Here is a 20,355-nt window from a genome sequence, read left to right as displayed (position 1 = left end):
CGTCGTTCGCGCGTCGTAGCTCCATCGCACTTTCCCAACCCCACGTTCCCCTTCACCCCGCCAACATGGCGTGCAATCACGAAGAAGTATGTCGCGCCCGCTACTTCCCGAGTCAGCATACGCAGCTCTCGGCCTCTCTCCTGAAGCGATCAAAGACCTGATGAATCCCAAGCCACCGCCGCCTGAACCCCCCGAAATACACGCGCCGAACCTCCTCCAGAGCGATGAGGACAACGCGCGGCCCATGTCGCCCAACGAGACTTCTATAACGCTGTATGCAGAGCTCCTGCTGCATATACGTACTGTCACGCTTTTCGCCTCGCTGCGCACGAATTTCTCGCGCTCAACTGATGCGAAGCTGTCGAGCGACGGGTCTTACATCACTGTGTCGCACGAAGGCCAGTCTGCGTCGATACGTCTGCCTGTCAACATCGAGGGTGGAGGCGAGGCTGCGCTCGAACTTCCATCGCAACCCCCAACCAAGGAACTCACGCTACGTCTTCAACTAGAAGAGCGCGAAGGAAGCGACCTCCTGGGCGCACTGCAACGTGAGGACCGACAAGCCAATATTGTGCCATGGGATGGCGCGTCACTCAACGATGCACAAGATGTGGAGCTTACTTGTAAGAGCTGCGAAGGCGTGATTGTGTCCAAGGGGAAGATTCGGCAGTGGAAAGATCTACCGAATGAGAATTGGGCTGAGATGATGGACTTTTGGCATTGCCATAAGCCGGATGAGCATCACTTGCATGATCATAGTCACGATGAGGTTGTTGGGCAGAAGGGATATGCAGCTGGCAATCGCTTGCAGGCTGTAGACGGGGTAGGCTTTGTTGATCTGGCGAGTTTCTTACTGGCGGAGCAGGACTGTGATGGCGCACAGGTAAGCTATACTTTTCCTTTTATTCCATCGTTCTCGTGGAAATGGGCGCAAAGAAGGCGAACTCGCCTTTCCAGTGGCATCATCGTCGATACAAGCTCCCTAAAACAACATGATCATACACGTGCTCTCTGCTCCGGGTGTATCCTCTTCCTCAGGTTGATGGATTACCGGCGCTGTTGAGTTGACGGCCTGGCGTTTCACTGTCTCTATACCCTTAGACCCTTGGGATTGGCAGGTTTAGCCAAGGCTACATTTCATCTATACTGTTGTTTATGTTTGTTTCGGGTCGTCCACTCGTACTGATATGACACAGATGTCTTCCAAAAAAGAAGCAGAGCTGCCGACAGACCTGATCCAATGCGCGCATTGCAACCACACGATCGGCACCCAGGATCCTGCTACCTCCGGCTGGCGCATACGAAAGTGGGCCATTGGCGTAAGATCCATGTCCCCATCCACAACATCTACATCATCCACCTCTCCGACTACCTACACAGTCCAGAAATGGATAACAGCCCGTCTTCTCCATCTAATCGACAACACCGGCCTCCGCAAATTTCACATTCACACCCCTCCTCCACCTCCCTCCAACCCTTCCGAAGAAACTGAACCCATACCTTCCCTTCTGGTCTGGGTGTTTACCCCGGACCTTCTCTTCTCTTCTTCCATACCCACGCCTGGTCGCCTCGATCCCACACGTACGATGAAGATTTTCTACCAGAAGCAGACCTGGCAAGCTTTGAAGCCTGGGGAAGCAGAAAGTGCACAAGTAGAGGACGTGGAGTTTCCTGAGGAGTTGTATGGGGAGCTGGAAGGGGCGCTTGAAAGGAGTCAGAGGTTATTGCCACCTACTGCGAAGAAGTTCCAAGGGTGGGATGTTGGGCTACTGGAAAGGTTTGAGGTGCTTGAAGCTGGGATGGGGAATGTAGAAAGTGAGGATGGTTTGAATGGGCGCGTCAGTAACAAGGGGAAAATGGGTGACAACGAGCTGGAATGTGAGATACCATCGGAAGATGTTGATTGAAGTTATTTTACGAAATTAATGACCATACACGTATCTAAGTCCTCTTTCAGTCTAAAATAGTTGCGAAATACTCCACTTGAGAATGACTGTTTATACAGCCGAGGAAGTTGCGAATAGTTCGTCGCTCTATATGATCCTGTTATCCTTGGGTGGCAACCAGTTCAGATATAGACTGTCTTCGAAGACCCACTTGTAGGATATCACCCACAACGATGTAGGTTGCTGAATTAATGTAAAGCATAAGTAATGTGTGTATTGTGTGTCTATTCTCAGCTTTATTGCGAGCTCAAGACCCAATTCCAAGGCCACACCTTAATGAGACCGTCCCACTGGCGCTATACGTCTTCCGTAGATATGCCAATTTCTGATAAACACTTATGCATTACTAACACATCTCTATGCTACGTTAGGATACAAAAGCTTCCGGCTGAGCTAAGCATGGTCGATTGGAGATGGCCCTGCATCGATGGGAAAAGTGAATATGTAATTGGGGCTTGAAGCCATGAGTCCGTCTGCCCCTGGTCGCATCTGCGAAGCTGGCAGCCAAAGCTTCTTGTCGGCAGTGACCCACATCTGATCTGTCCAAACGAGCGCATCATCCTGGACCAAGATAGAAGCATAGCCCTCAGGGGTTACCTTCCAGATGGCAAGCAATGTGGTATCACTGAAGTATAGGTTGCCACCCCCGTCAATCGTACTCCCGCCCGTGCTGGGAGTCAGTGCAACCGCCTCAGTATAGTCACCCAGACTAGCGGCCAGAGTAGAATTAGTCAAAGTCGCGTCAACCAAGGCAGTCTTGATCTTGAACAAGCCGCCATTACAAGGCTGGTAGTACAACCACATGCCATCTGGCGAAACTTCCATCTGATCGAGTCCGACCGCGAGTGTGCTTCCAGCAGCACCGTAGCCCGGAACAAGAGTATGGTTATACATCATGGGGAACCATGCGACTGCTGTCGGGTCGTCGGCTAGTACCCGCACTCCCTCTCCCGTCGTCATATTGAGGACAAGTAGTGCTCCAGCTGTATCGCTCAAGTATGCGACATCGCCGGAGGGTCCGAATCGCACGTCGTCGATGCCGCTGCTGGAGGTTTTAATGTCGTCGAGGTAGTAAAGCTTGTCAACCGTGTCGTTGGAAAGGTTGATGCCGATTAACTTTGTGGAGTGATTGAGGCCCTGAGATCCTCCATCGACTAGCCAGTAGCGTCCATCAGGTCCAATGCGGGCGCCGTCGAGACTGACAAAAGTCTTCGCTGGATCCGAAATACTGTCGCTTGAATTGTAGGAATTCCATTCGGCGTTGGGGTAGAGCACTGTAGAGTTGTCGTCCAGAAGCTCGACTGCTCGTGGAGGATCGGTAAGAGAGTATCTTTGCATTAGGAACTTACGTCCCTCGGCCGAGAATGCGATGCCTTGAGTTGCTAGATCCAGATCGTAGACCACTTCGAGGCCGGGAGCGAATGCGCCAGCGAGGCACGCAGTGCTGAGGGCAGCGATGATACCACGGGAGATCATGGTTCAGAAACCTATTTCTGTGATAGAGGAAAGAACGAATGTACTGAAACAGGAGATTCGAGGATTACCCCATCTTATATAACACATCTCAAGGCTAATCGTCATTGCGCGCTGTGGTCTTCTCTCGTTACATGACCTTGGCACGTCGTCAGCTTCAATGTACAACTCAGTCACTATCATGTCCGAAAAGCTACCGACACAGTCCGGTACAAAGATTATCCAAAGTTGGATCGCAAGTCTTCCATGTCTTGTTTGGATGCTGTCTGTAAAGGGTGAACATTTAAGCGGGCGTACTAAAAGGTTGTCCACCTCCCGTGCACGGTCGCGTGATTATCAGCGACTAGATCGATGCTTACCGGGATTGTGAAGAAAGCTGGGTGGACTTTGACATTGCACTTCTGATAACACCGGACGAAAACAGCGATTTCCTTTCCACCGTTTCTTATTTCTATCTATCCTACACTATCTGATGATCTCTACCACAGCCTTGAGACTCCGTAAATGGGCGGCCAGAAAGAAGGAGGTAGGGGGGAGATCGAAATCAGTCGCTAGAGGAAAGAAATGAGAGGAAAAGAGAAAACCCGCATCAAACAAAGATCCTTTGTTTTTTTGTGGAGTTTCTGTTCTGTTCTGTACGAGGCAACCATGATGCCATACCAGTATGGCAGAGCGAAGAAAAGGCCAGGCCGTGAATACGTGCCTACATATATCTTCCTCATTTCCTCCTCTTGTCATAACAGTCGTAATAGCTGTTCAGAAAAACAAGTGTCCAGACGCCCGCTCAATGGAAAATTACTCCTTCTGTAAAAGTACAAGATGGGAAAGACGGCTATACAAGTGCCCACTAATCGTATACAATATAGTGTAGAAATTACTGCGGGTTTCCATAGCCCATAAAGGTTAAATCATCCAACGTAGTGGTGGGCTCGGCGTACAAGTTGTCGAATTGCCCCCCAAGCTGGTTGAAATCGGGGAAGAAATTGGACGTGTTGTTGAACGCCATCTGGCTAGGCGGCGCGGTATCGAACAACGTGAAGTCCTCAGTGGGGCGACTGAAGCCCTGCATGGTCATATCCATATCACCACTGAAACCCTCATCCATGTGTGGTGAGAAGAGAGTAACGTCAGGCTGAGCCAACGGTGATAGGTGTGGGAGCCCATTCATCGTGCTGCTGGTTGCGAATGGCAATGGCGCGTAGTCAAACGCCGTGCTCATTGGGGTTGGCTGCTGGAAACCCGTGTTGAAATTTGCGTTCAGGTCACAGGCGTTGTAGATGTCGTTGTGGTTGATGTGAGTATCTTCTGGGGTCACAGCATCAACAAAGGATGTGGGCTCAACGGGCGAACGTCCAGATGAGTAGGTGAAGAAGGAGCCGTCGGTTGTGATCGAGTCACGGCGGAAGTCATCCTGGAAACCCTGGTGGCTCAAAGCTGGCGTGTTAACGCCGTAGAAGTCAAAGTTGTCGATCATGGGCACTTGTGGCGATGGGATGAACGGTGTGATGGGTGTAGTCATGGTCGCTGACATTGGTGTGCCAATGAAAGGAGTAAGAGGGGTAGTGGGGCTGTTCTCGCTGCCAGTAGGACCCTTCTTGCGACCGTTGCTCTTGGAACGAACGTACTCCCAGCCATGAGCCTTCTCCATGTGCTGCTTGCAGTTGGACTCACGCTTTGAGGCGTACGAGCATGGTGGGTAGAGACACTTGTACTGGGCAGGAGCAGCAGAGTGCTTGTCGTTCATATGCCTGTCACGTTCCTTCTCAGTTGGCCAGCCAAGATCGAAGTACTTGCAGTTCTTCTCAGAGCACTTCCACGGGCGAGAATGGGTCTTCTCGTGCTTGGTCAGATCGCATGGTCGCTTGAACTCCTTCTTGCAGTCACGGCAAATGTGCATTACATCTCCTGGCTTCTCGGACTTACGGCGGCGCGCCATGGAGCGGGTGACTTCATCCTCGTCCATGCTGTCCTCGGAGGCATCCGAGAGACGGCGCTTGATCCTGAAGGCTTTTGAGGCATCTTCCGAGATGGGCATGACTTTGCCGTTCTTCTCCCGGACTAGCTCGACGGGACGGCCGTTGTGGCTGATGCCACCACGGAGGGTGATCTTCTCATCGCTATGGACCATTTGATTAGTGCGTGCGAATAGAAAGCCGGCGGCGCGGTCATACCGTGAGTAATCCATGTCGTCTAGGTCCTCGCCCTTGGATTCTTTTTCTCTTGTAGCAGCCATGATTGAAGCGTATCGTCTAATCTGTTCCATCAAATCGAGGAAGTAGCCGTCAGTATAAGGGCGGTCGGTTGGTAGTCGCTGGTCTTGTTCGGAGATGTACTGGACGGTCGTAGCCAAGAGTTGAATTGATCGTTCGCAAAAACGAGTGTACGAGTCCGGGGTAGCCGACAGCTCCTTTAAACCACGAAAAATGCAATAAGCTACTGCACTTTGAGAAAGACAACGGGTGGTTCCACTTACCGGTGCGAGGAATATGAGGGTCTTCTCGAGATCACGGAGGTTTCGGATGTTCTTCTCACCTATGCGTCGGGGAACGTCCTTGACAAGCGAGTGAAAGTCTTTGAGGGACTCCTCGGCGAGAATGGGCTTGACAATGAAGTCGTGGATCTGCTTGCACGTGTGCTCACCAAGCACGTGATCCTCCTCTGGAGAACCGAGTGCGGAAAAGGACCTGGTGACAGCCGAGTGTGTTGAGCTGATTGAGGTGCTGATGGATTCACGAACGCTGGAGCGCTGAGTGCGAATCTCGTCTTTATATATGTTAGAATGCGGGGCGTTCTCTTCCAAGACGGGTAGCTGCGGTGACTCCTTACCGTATTTCGATCCACTGATACTCGAACCCAGACCGCTGTCAGAAGCGTGGTCGTGGGGGCTGCGTTGAGCTGCAGTAGGCTTTGGGTCAATGTCCATTGGGGTGTGGTCCAATGAGGTGCTGTCGAGGACAAAGCTCGGGACGGGAAGAACCTCCGGGTCGTTGAGAAGGTCAGAGCCGGCAGCAGCGCTCTTATGGCCAGCGACCCTCGCCTCGAAGTCCTTGAGCAGGTTGGTGACGCGACGCACGCTAGGGTCTTGGATGGAGTCGTTGACTAGCTCCTCTAGTCGCTCAGTGCTGGTCGGTGAGCGGCGGGGCATGAAGTATTTGTCGACGTCGCAGATGTCGGACGATATGTGGGTTGGCGACGAGAAAGTACCGCTCTTCCGGAGCTGCATGCCATGGGTGCTGAGAGGGGAGGCTGAGCCCTTAAGAGGACGGCGGCGGGGATGACGGTTCTGGTCGTGGGGTGCAGACATGTTGAGCTATGACTGGTCGTAGTACCGGTTGAAGTGGGAAAGGCGGCCTCAGGTGAGTCACGGACTGCACGATTCCCCAAACCCGGCGAACCAAAAGGACCAAGTGTAAGTGGTTATCCAAGCCCAGATCACGTTTTCATTGACCGGGGACAGTGGAACCTTTGCGGCCGCGGAAGCTAACAAATGATAGGCTAGAGTGATGAGAGCGATGCAGAGAGAGGGTAAAGGGCGCTGAGTCCTCTTGTCGACTGTCGGAGGAGAAGTGCTGGTATATAGGAAGGCGCAGCACGTGGAGTAAGACGGGCGGCGAGCGGCAAAAGATGCACAAGGGCGGCGGGTCTGCGGTGCAAAAAGACGAGGAGGAAGGGAGGCCTGAGGATTAGGATTTGAAGCAAGAAGAGATATCGAGGAGCGCGGGCTGGGGGGAGTAGGTGGTTCAAGAGGGAAGGAACGGGATGTCGTCGCTTCCTCCAGTGAGTGGAGTCCAACTCCAGGCAGCAGTGCACGGACACTTGACGTTCCGCGCAGTCAGCCCCTGCTCGGATCTTGAATACGAGCGACATGCCATTATTCGTCCATCGGCACAACGTCAGCCAATCCGTCACTTGTACCTTTGCCGCGTTTCTGGCATATGCGTGGGCGCAGGAATCGAGCGCCAAACTTATTGTGTCCTTCACCGCAAACCCTTCTATGGTGATAGACACGGAACCACCAGAAGACTGCGAGAATTGGCTCCAATCCAGCGGTGACTAGACCCTTGCAAGAAACCGGTCAACCCTAAGAAGCGCAGGAACGGCTGCTAGCGGACGCTTATCACTGGTTGATGGCATAAGGCGCCCTATGGGTGGAGGCTTGCAAAGGGCGACAGGGCTGTGCATGGATGGAGCCATTTCGCCTTCCTCACCACTTCTGGTGGGCCAGCAACTAAGACAACTAAGGCGTCGCTATTGATAAAGCCGCCGTCCCCGCTCCCTGGAATTGCACAGATGCGCACGCCGTCATACCCACTATTCCGTCGTTGCGCAATCCACCGTGTCCTGATGTTCTGGGTGTCGGCGCATACGTATGCCACATCCTTCCATTGGGCGAGTAGCACAGGACGCCTTTCACCGGAATCGTGGGGGCCAGAAACACGTCGTCAACATGCATGTGATGTTAGGGCTGCGCATGCAGGCGTGAGAGGCGTATCGATATTGAGGGAGCCACAGTTATAAGATCCATGGCGGGGTACTCTGGGACTAAGTATAGGCGTGAGGTTGTCTCATACTTTACGTAGCTTTGCCACGCCCAGGTGTTGGATTCTACCCTCTCTCACGACTCGCTGCGGACAAAAGCCGGGCATAGGAGCGTGGACGCCCTTGCCGCCGTACCAACTCACATTCGATCTATCTGTCTCTTTGCGAGATGCTCCTCTCATCTCGGAATACAATGCTGCTCATTTCTTTTGCAAAAGTACGCAATGACGAGTGTTCATCTACATACATCACCCCGGAGCAGCCATCTCCCCCGCTCTAGACTGGATGTTCGTGCTTCGAAAGTAGAATCGCTCCATTATCCGTCATTGAACCGGTTGGTAAGCCGGTTGTCTTTGCCACATATACAAAGAAACGTCTTTCACCCAAAACTCCAACCACCTAACGAACATCACATCGTCCATGGAACCCAATCCATAATGATGCATTATTTGGCAAACCATCCATATAGCCTGTGCTTTCTTAATCCAAAACTTAACCTCGCCTCGCCGCGCCTCGTCGACCTCTTCAGATCTCGGTTGCCGCATTCTGATACCCATAGTACACTGCTTCTCGTACTGACTCTTGCGCATCAGCCAACACTCGCTTGAGTAGCCAAATTGCTCAATCGTAAAGTCTGCAATGTACTCGTCGCCGGACCGAGTTTCGATATTGAAGACGCTGTGACGGACTTGTGGATCCGGTTGATAATGATAATCTTTCCAGAAGATGACCCAATACGGTTTTGCTACCACCGCGAGCCAGGTTATCCTAGCGTTGACACGGCTCAGAAGAGGCTCGAGCACGTACAAGAAGACGCGGATGCTGAAGTCGCAGTGATTAAACTTATTAGACCCCCTTCGCATGTCTGGACTGATCCAAGGATCATGAACAGCAGGACCGTATGCTTGTATCCATCTCCCATGTATCGGTGGATACTCACTCTCGCAGATGACGATAGGCTTGCCCAGTCCAGGTGATGGGTTGGTATCAAGGTGAACGCGAAGTCTTGGTTCATATTCAAGCACGAGGTTGAAGATGTGCCAGTATGGCGCAATTATGGCTTGGACTTCTTCAAATTCTCCCCATGAAGGATACCCTACCGGGATTTGTGGCCTGAAGGGATGCGAGTTGTACGGATGAAAGACTGGCGTAGATGTTCCTTTAGGCGAAGGATATTTTGTTGAGTCTGTTTGGCTCAACGGAGATGCACTTGGTGTAGAACATTCTGTCAAGTCTACTACACTCAACGGAGAATTGCATGGTGTAGGAATTTCTATAGAGTCTACTTCGCGTAGAGGAGACACCACTGGGGAAGAACATCTTGTCTGCTGTTTCTGGCTCGACAGAGGTGTTTTTCTTGTAGGATATCCTTTCGACGTTTTTGGCCTGGCGAAGTCCCGATCGTAGGGGGTAAGGACATGGGTTTGGCCAAGGCGTGGACGAGTCGCCATGGCTGATTGGGTCTGTGCGAGATCTGGGAATATCCAGTAATGAAAATCATGGCTTTTGAGAATATATCGTCTGAAGTTTTGTGATAAGTGAACGCCATGGCTCGGGTTGTTGGAACCCTCGAATTATTCCCATATCGAACCACGGCGCCAACGGCAAATGTTCCACTATATTTCTCACTGTCGAGCTCGAGGTCTGTCATACGTTTGCAACACCACATGTGAAGTAAGAACGAGCTCAATGGAGACGGAGTCTGATTGGGCTTGTTTCTACCTCCCGACGAGCTCCTGGTCGGGTACCAGGACCTTGACAACCCTCAATGCGGACGAGTATTTCAATTCGACTAGGTATCACAACCTTTGATATTATATAGCTAAATTCATTGCCCAATGCACTTATTTGAATTAGTAAATAAACCATTCAGGTCGTAGTAAGAAATCTAGACGTCATCTCGGTCATAATTCCTTTTAAATCGCCAGCCTCTATAGACGACTATAGTACCACCTTGATATTTCTCTCTAGCGAGATATGGAGAGGCTTTATATAGAGTATAGATTCTATGGCTCTCGCTACCAAGAAGAACGATGATTCACTAGTTCCTCCAAAACTAGTTCAATACGCCATGCTCGAAAGTTTCCATTCAACTCATCAGATCTAGAGCTCATGGCCACCATGTTCTGCGCGATGAAGCCGTGGACGAAGCAGAACGTGGAATACTCCAGTCGCTCGTGCAGTCATTTAAGTTCAGTTCTTCTTCGCGGAACGCGGCTAATGAAACGACGACATATATTTTTGCGCATCACGTTGCTTCGGACAAAGAATCTTGGTGGTGGTCAAAAACGAACGTCGAAGCAAAGACCACAAAAGATGGGACCTGAAAATAGGACCGCTGCAGGTTTCCGCTTACAGTGGATCAGGAGCAACGAACCGTCTGCGTGTGACCTCATGTGGCTTCAGGCTAAGGGGCTTAGCTCCAATAGTACTAGCGTTTAGACTTTGGGTTGGGCTGATCGCCAATGAGACGCCAGTCAGTATAGTTTCGTTTCAAGAGCCCCGTCAAGCTCAAACCCCTCGCGATGCTGTTGCCGCCGTTGTACTTCTGACTGTCAACCCTCTCTCTTTCGAGGCGAGTCTTTCGTCGCTCCCTTGACCAGTCTTTCCTGTCACTCTCTATCTTACCTTTAGGTCCCGTCGTGGCCGTTACAATCTCTCTACAGGTTACGCTGGTTCGTACCTGCACACGCTCTCTCCTGCGATAAACGCGTTATCGCACATTTGAAGTGTTTTCAGCCAAGTTTTTCGGATTGATCGTTTGAGTTCTTGCAAGATGCTGGGTTTCCACAGAAGGACGAGGTCTTTAATACCGGTCAAGGATTTGGGCAAGTATGATAAGGTGGCTATGGTTGAGGAAGAGGAGGAGTTGTATGTAGAGGAAGAGATGGAGATGCACAACGCGCCAGATGGTGCGGATAAGTCGCGATGGTCGCAGCTGATGCTTGTGTACCTCATCTTCCTTGCTGAGGCGTAAGTTCTACTACCTAATCTCGAATGACATGACCTGTCTGCTCCGACTTATGCTGACACGCTATACAGCGTCATGGCTTCAAGCCTCCAACCACAGCTCCAGATGCTCCTCTCGTCATCCGACTACTGCGGCACTCTCTCCTCGTCCTACCTCCGAAGTATACTCGACTGCGCATACGCATTTGGTGGAACAACGGGTCTATTCTGGGGGTACCTTGCCGACCGTATGGGAAGAAGGCGCGTCACGCTCATTGGGCTCTGGAGTATGTTCGCATGCTGCTTGAGCATGGGCTTCGCAACCACTCTCGTCAGCTGTACAATCTTCCGCTTCGTCGCCGGCATGGTTAGCTCGGCGATTGTATGCACAACCCTGACCATGATTGGAGATCTGAGCACATCGGCAGAGGAGAGGGCGAAGAACGTCGCCCGGCTACCTACTATATCTCTGGGCGGCTCCATGGGCCCGATCATGCAGCTCATGGTCTCGGAAAGTCTACAAGCCTACAACATGGTCTGGCAAGACTTTCCAACCCTGGGCTCTGAGCTAGCTTGCGGAGCCATCTTGTTCGCCATTGCGCTCACAGCAAGCATCTGCCTCAAGGAAACGCTTCCTCACCACAACGACCGCTCCGCAGACTCAGTCGACATAGACTGCGAGAAAGCTGCCTTCCTCCGCCGCGACTCAGAAGACACAAACATCACCCTCGTTGACTTTGCTCGCCCCGAACCCATCACTATCTCCCAGTTCCTCCAGGCCCCATCTCTCATGGTCCTGCTCTCCTCCTTCTGTCTCCTCTCGCTCCATGCATCGACTTTCGACGTTGTCCTTCCCCACCTCGGACACAGCAGCACAGACCAAGGCGGCATGGGCATCTCGTGCGACTGGCTCAGTATCGTCGTTCTTGGTGTCCGCGGCATTGCAGGCATGGTCCTTTACTACGCCATTCCTTACGCGACGTCGAAATACGGTCTTGTCAAACTTTACCGCTCCGTCTCCGCCCTCTTACCCGCTACATATGTCCTCACACCCATCCTCGCCATTGTCGTCACTTGCTCCGGTCTTGAACCCGTCATTTCCGCTCTTTCAATCTTCACCCAACACCTCCTCACCGGTGGCGCAAACGTTCTCGTTTCTCTGCTCGTCCTCAACACCACACCAGATGCTTTCTCAGCCGGCACCGTTGTCGGTATGATGCAGATCGCCAGTCTCTTCAAGGCTTTTGCCGTTGCAGTCAGTGGCACAAGCTATTACTTCAGCGACGATCTTAGCGTACAAACAACAAACTTCGCTCTCTGGACTTGCCTCGCACTCTTCGGTATCGTCGGTGCGGGACTGGCCTGGTTTGTCCGCGAACGCCCTAGTGTGGAGAAGGATTTCCCCAGCGAGGTTCTCTGCTGGGAGACATGCTTTGATGCTGATGCCGAGAAGCAGTTTAGCCTCGAGGATGTTGAGGAGGTTTGATCGATCACTGTATCATCACCTGTTATATGTCTTGATGTTTGTAGCGCATCGTTTCATCATCTCATTTTTCTTGTCTGTCTTTTCTTTTGTGCTTGTTCATCTATCTCCTTGTGTTGAGTTTAGTACTCTGCTTCTTGGGTTGTATGAGTATATAGCAAGTCGTCGTATCTTGACCCATAGGTCAGTTGTCTGTCTTAACATACTCCAAGATGTGCTATTGTGATGTGACGTTGTTATTTCGCCCCCAATTCCTGGCACTGATGCCGGTACCCGGTTTCGAGTGTACCGTGGTTGGGATAGTTAAACCTTTATTGGGAACCAAACCTAAGAATTCACTAACCGAACTTGAGAATCACTGCACTAAAGTGGAGGACTGGTTAAACCGGAAGCTTTAAGCCCATGTGCGAAGGCGTTATGTAACCTGATGCACCTATGGGTGATCCACTCTACCACGTGTCACTTAGAATTACAGCTACGGAGTTGGGTAGTCGTAGGTAGGCGAAGTGTTCTTACTTGGGTGAATAGGCCAGCAGTGCTAAAGTACACTACAAGAGGCGTCACTTGGAGCGCATGGTAGTACGGGAAGAATGCTGATGGCTATAAAGATGAATCACGACATCACGTAGCAGGGTAAGTTCAAGTTTGTTAAATGAATTCGTTATACTATCGACAACTAAGTTTCCATAACCAGCCTAAATCAGACCAAGTGGTTGGAGTATCTCTAATCAAACGACTTTTACCCATGAACGCCATACCCAGAGGTCCGAAATCCAGATTCGATGATCATTTCACATCATATCGTACGGCAGCTCCATTACTTACTCTTCGAGATGATCAAAGCAGATACACGGAAGGATGTGCAAAGTAACGTCCTAGAAGACGCTTAATCGAAGCTCTTCTTTTGTCCCTGGAAGTCGCCGAAGCCACCGCGGTTGAACGAACCACCACGGCCGCCACGAGCACCACCACGGCCACCACCGCGACCGCCACCGAAGCCACGGCCACCTCCACGACCGCCACGGTCGCCGAAGCCACCACGGCCGCCGCCGCGCCCCCCGCGCCCTCCGCCACGGCCACCACCGAAGCCGCCGCTACCGTTGTCCTCACGAGGTTGAGCGTAGTCGATACGGATGGCACGGCCACCGATCTCCTGGCCGTTCAAAGCCTCAAGAGCGGCGGTAGCCTCCTCCTGGGAGCCGAAGTCGACGTATCCGAAACCCTTGAGGGAACCAGTGTCGCGGTCGGTTGGGAGAGAGACACGGGTGATGTTACCGTACTCTTGGAAAACCTCCTGGATGCTCTCGTTGGAGCACTCGAATGAGACGTTACCGAGGAAAAGAGTGTTGCTGGGAGGGCTGCGCTTGTCACCGTACTTGTTGGCACGGGCACCGCCGGCATCGGGCTTAGCACGGGGAGTGCTGAAGTCGACGTTGAGCTGACGACCGTCAAGCTCGTACTCGTGCATCTCCTTCTGGGCCTTGGCGGCATCAGCAGCGTTGGCGAACTCGACGTAACCGAAACCCTTAGCACGGCCAGTCTCACGGTCAGTGATGACACGGCAGCCAACGATCTCACCGAAGCCCTCGAACTCGCGGCGGAGCCAGTCCTCATCGATGTTCCAGCTCATGTTACCAACGAAGAGGTTCTTAACACCCTCCTCAGCGGCGGGCTCCTCAGTCTTGGTCTTCTTGATAGCGGGGGCAGCAGCCTCCTCAGCCTTGCGCTTCTTGGAGGGAGCCTCCTCGCTCTCGGAAGCGGAAGAGTCGTCGGAGTCGGCGTCAGAGGAGTCGTCAGAGTCGGAGGTGGATGTGGCCTATCAAAGTTAGTCTACGTCGTGTAATAATCAAGTGCTAAACTGACCTCAGCCTTAGCGGCGGGCTTCTCGTCCTCAGACTCGCTGCTGTCGGAGTCGCTGTCAGAGTCGCTGGACTCAGCCTTGGCCGCGGCCTTCTTTACGGCCTTGGGGGCAGGCTTCTCCTCCTCGCTGCTGTCGCTGTCGCTGTCCTCATCGCTGCTGTCGGACGAGTCAGAATCGGAGTCGGCCTTAGCAGCGGCCTTAGGAGCAGCCTTGGCAGGAGTCTTCTTCTCGACGACCTCCTCCTCGCTGCTGCTCTCAGAGGATTCTTCGCTCTCGCTCTCGCTCTCAGACGAAGAATCAGACTCAGGCTCTGGGGTAGGAGCCTTCTTCGACTTCTTCTTGTCCTTAATGTTGGAAGCAACTGACTTGGCAATGTCCTTGCTCTTCGACTTGGGAGTAGCAGCGGGCTTGGTAACGCGGCCGGCCTTGACGGCGGCGACCTCGGACTTCTTGTCCTTCTTGGACGACTTGTCCGCAACCTTGGTCTTGCCCATTTTGATGATAGGTAACTAGATCTACAACGTATTAGTATTGTGAAACATGCGACGAAAGCGCCAATGATGTGCGGTAGAAAAAGGAAAGAGAGGAGTCGACGGCAATGACGCCGTCGCTCGGGCGCTGACACCCAAAGGTTGTCATGTGCGCCAGCCTGCTTGGTCTGATTGTCTCAAATTGCGAAAAGCCCACTGGTATCTCTCGAGACCGCACGAAGCGGATATCCCTCAAGCCCACGGAAAGCCCACAAGAGCCCACAGAAAACCGAGCCTCAAGGCAGCGCGTTCCCGCAAAAGCCGAGAAGCCGGAAGATTAACCCTCATAGTAGCAAAAAGCCCTCAGGATGATCTTGTCGTGCCCTGGCGAGCGACAGACGTGCCCTCTGTAATGTGTGTTAAGGAAAAGCCAAACGTTGCCCACTGACTTGTATATTGATCTGGTACTGGATGTTGCCCTCAGTAGCCCACTTGAGAATCGCGAAAGCCCTCAGTGTATGTTTCGAACGGTAAATGTTCGAAAAGAAATGTGAAGAAGGTTGATGGTAGGTGGTGGTTAGCAAATGGCTGGGAGCGCGCAGTTTATGTAGCAGAAGGATCAGCATCGAACTTTTCAGCGGATCCGAGGTCCGAGCGTTGCGCTAGAGACGCGCTCTCAGAGGTACGCTACAGTCGCCCCACTGCGAACCCATCCAACGGCGACGGCGACGGCGGTATACCCTTGAGGTAACGACTTAAGGGTCTTTGGATGCCTGTTTTTCATTGAGAATGTGGACAAGTCACGGTAAACCCTCGGTGATTATACTAGGAATTTTGTGGCTGGCATAATCCATTACCTGATTTGATCTTTCAAACGAGGTAAAATCTTCAATCCACAATTTCACATTAAGAGTACCCAATAATCTAAACAGGCATCGGATACAACAAATCCTAGAGAGTATGTGTACCGAGGCTGTCTACTGGGTTGTCGGGGTCGCACTCAAAGCAGCTTTGTCACGCTTCGGTGTATGCATCTTATTGGAGCGACACCTAGACCATGTCGACCCGATTGAGACGTGATGTGCATACAAGTAGTTCAATCGGATCAACAGAACCTGAACGGCAAGTTCAGAAAGACACTTTCCAGGCAGAAGTTCAATTGTATGCCGGTCCATTGTCGGACGATAGCTGGGGATAGAACTCTTCGCAGCAGGGCTCAAAATGCAGGGCAGCGGCTAGCTCGGATGCGGTAACGCGTACATCGATCCGCCACGTTCCTCGAATCCGTCCAGACCCTCTCCAAGCTCACTTGGGTAGCTCTAACATGGCATCTCCAGCAGCTCACAAGCCGCGACGGCGGCGAAAGATTGAAGAAGGCTCTCTCGCCCAGGTCGCTCACGGTACACTCGATCTCGACCAGTCTACTAATGCACGGAAGCCCGCATTCCCTCTCGTCGCGTTCCTCTGGCCAGCGAAAGGCACCGTCTCGCAATGGATCACGATACCCCTCATTCTGATGGTAGTTGGCCTATTCAGATGGACTGTCAGCTTGTGGGGCTACTCTGGATACCAATCGCCGCCAATGCACGGTGATTTTGAAGCTCAGCGACATTGGATGGAGATTACAAAACATCTACCAGTGTCGAAATGGTACTTTTACGACTTGCAATGGTGGGGGCTGGATTACCCGCCTCTCACGGCATATCACAGCTGGATCTTGGGCGTCATGTATGTGGAAATATTGTACGTTGAATGTTAGTACTGATCATTGTAGTGGCTCTGCTATCAATCCAAAATGGTTCGCTCTCGATGAGTCGCGAGCTCTCGATGACCCCTCCCTCAAGATATACATGCGAGCCACTGTCTTCGTATCCGAATACCTCATCTGCATTCCCGCGATAGTCATCTTCCTCCGTCGATATTCGCGACTAGAAGGGGTCAATATCTGGGAGTCGTCAATCGCGCTGGTGGCTATCCTGATGCAACCGGGCACTATATTGATCGACCACGGGCACTTCCAATACAACACCGTCATGCTTGGCTTTGCAGTTGCAACACTTTCGAGCATGATCGCTGGAAGACCACTGTGGGGGTGCGTCTTCTTCGTTGGCGCGCTTGGTTTCAAACAGATGGCCTTGTTCTATGCGCCTGCGGTGTTCGCATACCTGCTGGGCATCTGCCTTTTCCCTAGGATCAACATCGTGCGGTTCCTCGCAATTGCGCTGACAACTGTGGCTGCGTTCGCTGTGCTGTACCTCCCATTCCTGATGGGTGTCGCATACGATGTCTATACTGGCTTCAACCACGCTCCCCTCGAATTGCCACCACTTCTGAACCTGAGATGGTTCATGACACCATGGGATATGAACGCATGGTACTTTCCCTATGTTGTGGAGATGGGGCAGTCGATTCATCGCATATTCCCCTTCTCTCGGGGACTGTTCGAAGACAAAGTTGCGAACATCTGGTGCACGATCCACACGTTTCATAAGCTCAACCGGTACCCGATTGAATTACTTCAGCGACTCGCGCTACTTGCCACCTCCGCCGCTATCCTGCCGCCGTGCATAATCATCTTTATCAAGCCCAAGAAGCAGCTCCTTCCACTCGCTTTCGCAGCCGTCTCCTGGGGATTCTTTCTCTGCTCATACCAGGTACACGAGAAGAATGTGTTGCTTCCGTTGTTGCCAATGACACTACTTCTTAGCGGAAAAGACGGCTTGCTACCCTCCACTCGCGCGTGGGTTGGCCTTGCGAACATGCTCGGCGTTTGGACCATGTTCCCGTTGCTTAAGAGAGATGATTTGCGAGTCCCATACTTTGTCATCTCACTCTTGTGGGCCTATCTTCTTGGTCTTCCACCAGTCTCTTTCTCCACCTTCCAGGGAGACAGCCGAAGTGGGCTGAGCATTTTCAGTAAGATCCTTCACCTCAATGTCTATGTGGCCATGGTTGCATGGCACATTGCAGAGGCATTCTATCCTCCACCAACTAACAAACCGGATCTCTGGGTTGTGGCGAATGCGATTGTGGGAACAGGCGGCTTCGGCCTTTGCTATCTCTGGTGCTTGTGGCGACTTGTAGTCAAGAGTGAGTTGTTTGGAGGAGTAAAAGACAAGACGCAGTAAAGTTTGGCAGTTGGCAATTATTCGTTGTCGCACTTCAGCACTTCTTCAAGATACCCAGGTAGATTTTGGAGGGAAGATTCTGGTTCCCTATTCCTCAAATATTGTACAGCGAATACAGAAAAGCCTCTAGTGCGCAACGCCACCCATATGCATTTGTGTTGTACATGTCGTATACACTAACGTTGCCCAATGTGTTATATCTTGAAGCCGTATCCAGCCATACATCTCTTGTAATCGTCGACTAGAGTGAAGCACTCTTTTTGGGGGTCGTTCGATGTGGAGAAGAGCATGCATTCGTCGCGCTTGGCCTTTTGATCGGTGCAGACACCTAAAATTTGGCGCATGAAGTCAGCACATGTCTCGCATACACTTCATATGGGGGGGGGGGGTCACTCACAGCATGGCTTGACTTTCCCCGGCGCAGCGGTGTCCTTGAGGTCTGAGCCCATGTTGCCGGCGGTCGGTGGTGCTACAATCCCATCAATTAGCCCTTCTGCGTCGCATGCATACCATCGTCTAGCCCAGAAGCTTACCTGAAGACATGCTGGCTGTATGTGTGGTGGTGGTGAATTGAAGGTGATTAGCAATCCATCGCAAAAGTCGCCGAGCATGTCATCGGCTCAACAGCCACTGATCTTGCCGCACACTCCCGCGGCATACGCCACAGGCATGTGGCATGTGGCTGAGACTAACCCTGCAGGCGACAGGGGTCTAGACAATGAACCAAACCCCACTACGACGCCAAAACAATTGCGACCCACGAGTCACACGCACTATAAACGAGTCCTTTCGCCCCCCCTGTTGCTATCTTGTTGTTTACACTTGAGAATATTACTAGTACTACTTGCAAAAAGGGCCTGTGAAGAACATGGCTGGAGCAAAGATCTTCTCGATTGAGGGCAAGGGCCTGAAACTCACCACTGCGGAGGATATTGAGCCACACATCCAGGACCTGAAGATCAACGACGATGTAGAGGAGATCAAGTTCTTGGGCAACACATTGGGCATCGGAGCCAGCGAGGCTCTTGCTAAAGTCTTGGAGAGCAAGAAGAGTCTACAGGTAATATTTACAACCCCGCTTGACCGCGATGCGATGTCAAAAAAGGGACTGACCCAATCTCTAGGTCGCAAACCTCGCCGACATCTTCACCTCGCGTCTCCTCTCTGAGATCCCACCTGCGCTATCGCACCTCCTCACCTCCCTCCTTACCCTGCCAAACCTCCACACCGTCGATCTTTCGGACAACGCGTTTGGCCTCAACACCGTTGCCCCGCTCGTAGACTTCCTGTCGCAACACACCCCACTACGCTACCTCTACCTAAACAACAACGGTCTCGGACCCGCAGCCGGTGTCCTCGTCGCCGATGCACTCACCGCACTCGCCGCCAAGAAGGAGGCAGCACGGAAGGATGGCAAAGAAGTCCCAGACCTCGAGCTCGTAATCTGCGGTCGCAACCGTCTGGAGAACGGCAGCATGGCCGCATGGGCAAAAGCATATGCCGCCAACAGTGGCGTCAAGACCATCAAGATGACACAGAACGGCATTCGTCAGGAGGGTATCTCACACCTCATCACCAACGGTCTCGCACACCTGTCTAAACTAGACACGCTCGATCTCCAAGACAACACATTCACAGCCATGGGCGCAAATGCCCTGAGCAAAGCCGTCGGAAACTGGACTGAGCTCCGTGAGCTTGGCGTAGGCGACTGTCTCCTCAGCGGACGCGGAGGCGTTGCGCTCGCCGCCGCGCTGGAGAAGGGCAAGAACAAGAAAGTTGAAGTCCTCCGCCTCCAATTCAACGATATCAACGCCAAGGGTCTTGCTGGCCTTGCCTCTGCCTCTTCATCTGCCCTCCCTGCTCTCCGTCGTGTGGAAATAAATGGCAACAAGTTCGACGAGGAGGACCCTAGTATCGAGAAGCTCCGCAGTGTGCTCGATGAGCGGAAAGAGGCGTCTGGTGAACACGAGGACGATGAGGAGTACTGGGGTCTGGACGAGCTAGATGAGTTGGAGAGCGAAGACGAAGATGAAGAGGAGAGTGACGCGGAGGAGAAGCGTGGCGATGCTGATGACGACGAGGAGGGTGTCGAGGTCGAGGAGAAGGCTGCGAGACAGATTGTCGAGGATACCAAGGCCGAGGAGAGCAATGTGCCACAGGAGAAGGATAAGAAGGTTGATGATTTGGCAGACCTCATGTCCAAGACGGAAATTAAGTGAGTGGGTTGCATTGGGCGTAAGGATAGTGTTCAGAAACCGAGGAGGCCTTGTCATGCATTTAGCGGCTTGGAATGGTCGGTAAAGGTTTCTTTGAGTAGGTTCATAAGAATTGATACCATGGATATTTCTTCATGTTTGCTTCACGTTTTCACAGTATAGAATGAAGCTTGGACACGAATTTCTGTAAGGAAGAAGGTAGATACAGTTCATTTGGGTGTCCTACAGACGGTTCGATTATGTATACAGGTTCGTATGCCATTTGACAATATCTCGTTAGAGTCCATCTC

General features: G+C 52.2%; 9 protein-coding genes across 9 annotated transcripts; 5 read left to right on the top strand and 4 right to left on the bottom strand.

Moving 5' to 3' along the window:
* Positions 1-88: 88 nt before the first annotated feature.
* On the top strand, positions 89-1,907 carry AA0111_g5273 (hypothetical protein; the record flags this gene model as incomplete). Its single annotated transcript, XM_028651367.1, has 2 exons — positions 89-883; positions 1,197-1,907. 2 exons carry the CDS (start codon positions 89-91, stop codon positions 1,905-1,907), a joined length of 1,506 nt encoding a protein of 501 aa, XP_028507172.1.
* Positions 1,908-2,339: 432 nt separating this feature from the next.
* AA0111_g5272 (hypothetical protein) lies at positions 2,340-3,422 on the bottom strand (the record flags this gene model as incomplete). Its single annotated transcript, XM_028651366.1, has 1 exon — positions 2,340-3,422. The coding sequence occupies one exon, from the start codon at positions 3,420-3,422 to the stop codon at positions 2,340-2,342; it is 1,083 nt and encodes a 360-aa protein (XP_028507171.1).
* An 871-nt stretch (positions 3,423-4,293) lies between these two features.
* Positions 4,294-6,723, bottom strand: AA0111_g5271 (Zinc finger transcription factor; the record flags this gene model as incomplete). The annotated part of the gene is made up of 4 exons (XM_028651365.1): positions 4,294-5,536; positions 5,591-5,826; positions 5,893-6,182; positions 6,246-6,723. The coding sequence occupies 4 exons, from the start codon at positions 6,721-6,723 to the stop codon at positions 4,294-4,296; spliced, it is 2,247 nt and encodes a 748-aa protein (XP_028507174.1).
* Positions 6,724-10,734: 4,011 nt separating this feature from the next.
* Positions 10,735-12,393, top strand: AA0111_g5270 (hypothetical protein; the record flags this gene model as incomplete). The annotated part of the gene is made up of 2 exons (XM_028651364.1): positions 10,735-10,931; positions 11,001-12,393. 2 exons carry the CDS (start codon positions 10,735-10,737, stop codon positions 12,391-12,393), a joined length of 1,590 nt encoding a protein of 529 aa, XP_028507173.1.
* An 883-nt stretch (positions 12,394-13,276) lies between these two features.
* Positions 13,277-14,745, bottom strand: AA0111_g5269 (hypothetical protein; the record flags this gene model as incomplete). Its single annotated transcript, XM_028651362.1, has 2 exons — positions 13,277-14,206; positions 14,254-14,745. The coding sequence occupies 2 exons, from the start codon at positions 14,743-14,745 to the stop codon at positions 13,277-13,279; spliced, it is 1,422 nt and encodes a 473-aa protein (XP_028507354.1).
* A 143-nt stretch (positions 14,746-14,888) lies between these two features.
* On the top strand, positions 14,889-15,062 carry AA0111_g5268 (hypothetical protein; the record flags this gene model as incomplete). Its single annotated transcript, XM_028651361.1, has 1 exon — positions 14,889-15,062. One exon carries the CDS (start codon positions 14,889-14,891, stop codon positions 15,060-15,062), a length of 174 nt encoding a protein of 57 aa, XP_028507355.1.
* A 983-nt stretch (positions 15,063-16,045) lies between these two features.
* AA0111_g5267 (Dolichyl pyrophosphate Man9GlcNAc2 alpha-1,3-glucosyltransferase) lies at positions 16,046-17,849 on the top strand (the record flags this gene model as incomplete). Its single annotated transcript, XM_028651360.1, has 2 exons — positions 16,046-16,449; positions 16,496-17,849. 2 exons carry the CDS (start codon positions 16,046-16,048, stop codon positions 17,847-17,849), a joined length of 1,758 nt encoding a protein of 585 aa, XP_028507348.1.
* A 194-nt stretch (positions 17,850-18,043) lies between these two features.
* On the bottom strand, positions 18,044-18,392 carry AA0111_g5266 (hypothetical protein; the record flags this gene model as incomplete). The annotated part of the gene is made up of 3 exons (XM_028651359.1): positions 18,044-18,177; positions 18,247-18,318; positions 18,383-18,392. The coding sequence occupies 3 exons, from the start codon at positions 18,390-18,392 to the stop codon at positions 18,044-18,046; spliced, it is 216 nt and encodes a 71-aa protein (XP_028507349.1).
* Positions 18,393-18,717: 325 nt separating this feature from the next.
* On the top strand, positions 18,718-20,068 carry AA0111_g5265 (hypothetical protein; the record flags this gene model as incomplete). The annotated part of the gene is made up of 2 exons (XM_028651358.1): positions 18,718-18,909; positions 18,974-20,068. The coding sequence occupies 2 exons, from the start codon at positions 18,718-18,720 to the stop codon at positions 20,066-20,068; spliced, it is 1,287 nt and encodes a 428-aa protein (XP_028507347.1).
* Positions 20,069-20,355: the final 287 nt, after the last annotated feature.

Source organism: Alternaria arborescens (genome assembly GCF_004154835.1).
Source record: "Alternaria arborescens strain FERA 675 chromosome Unknown contig_10, whole genome shotgun sequence".
In the NCBI taxonomy this organism is placed as follows: Eukaryota; Fungi; Ascomycota; class Dothideomycetes; order Pleosporales; family Pleosporaceae; genus Alternaria; species Alternaria arborescens.
Note: the sequence above shows the minus strand (reverse complement) of the source record. Positions and strands in the feature narration are given on the sequence as shown.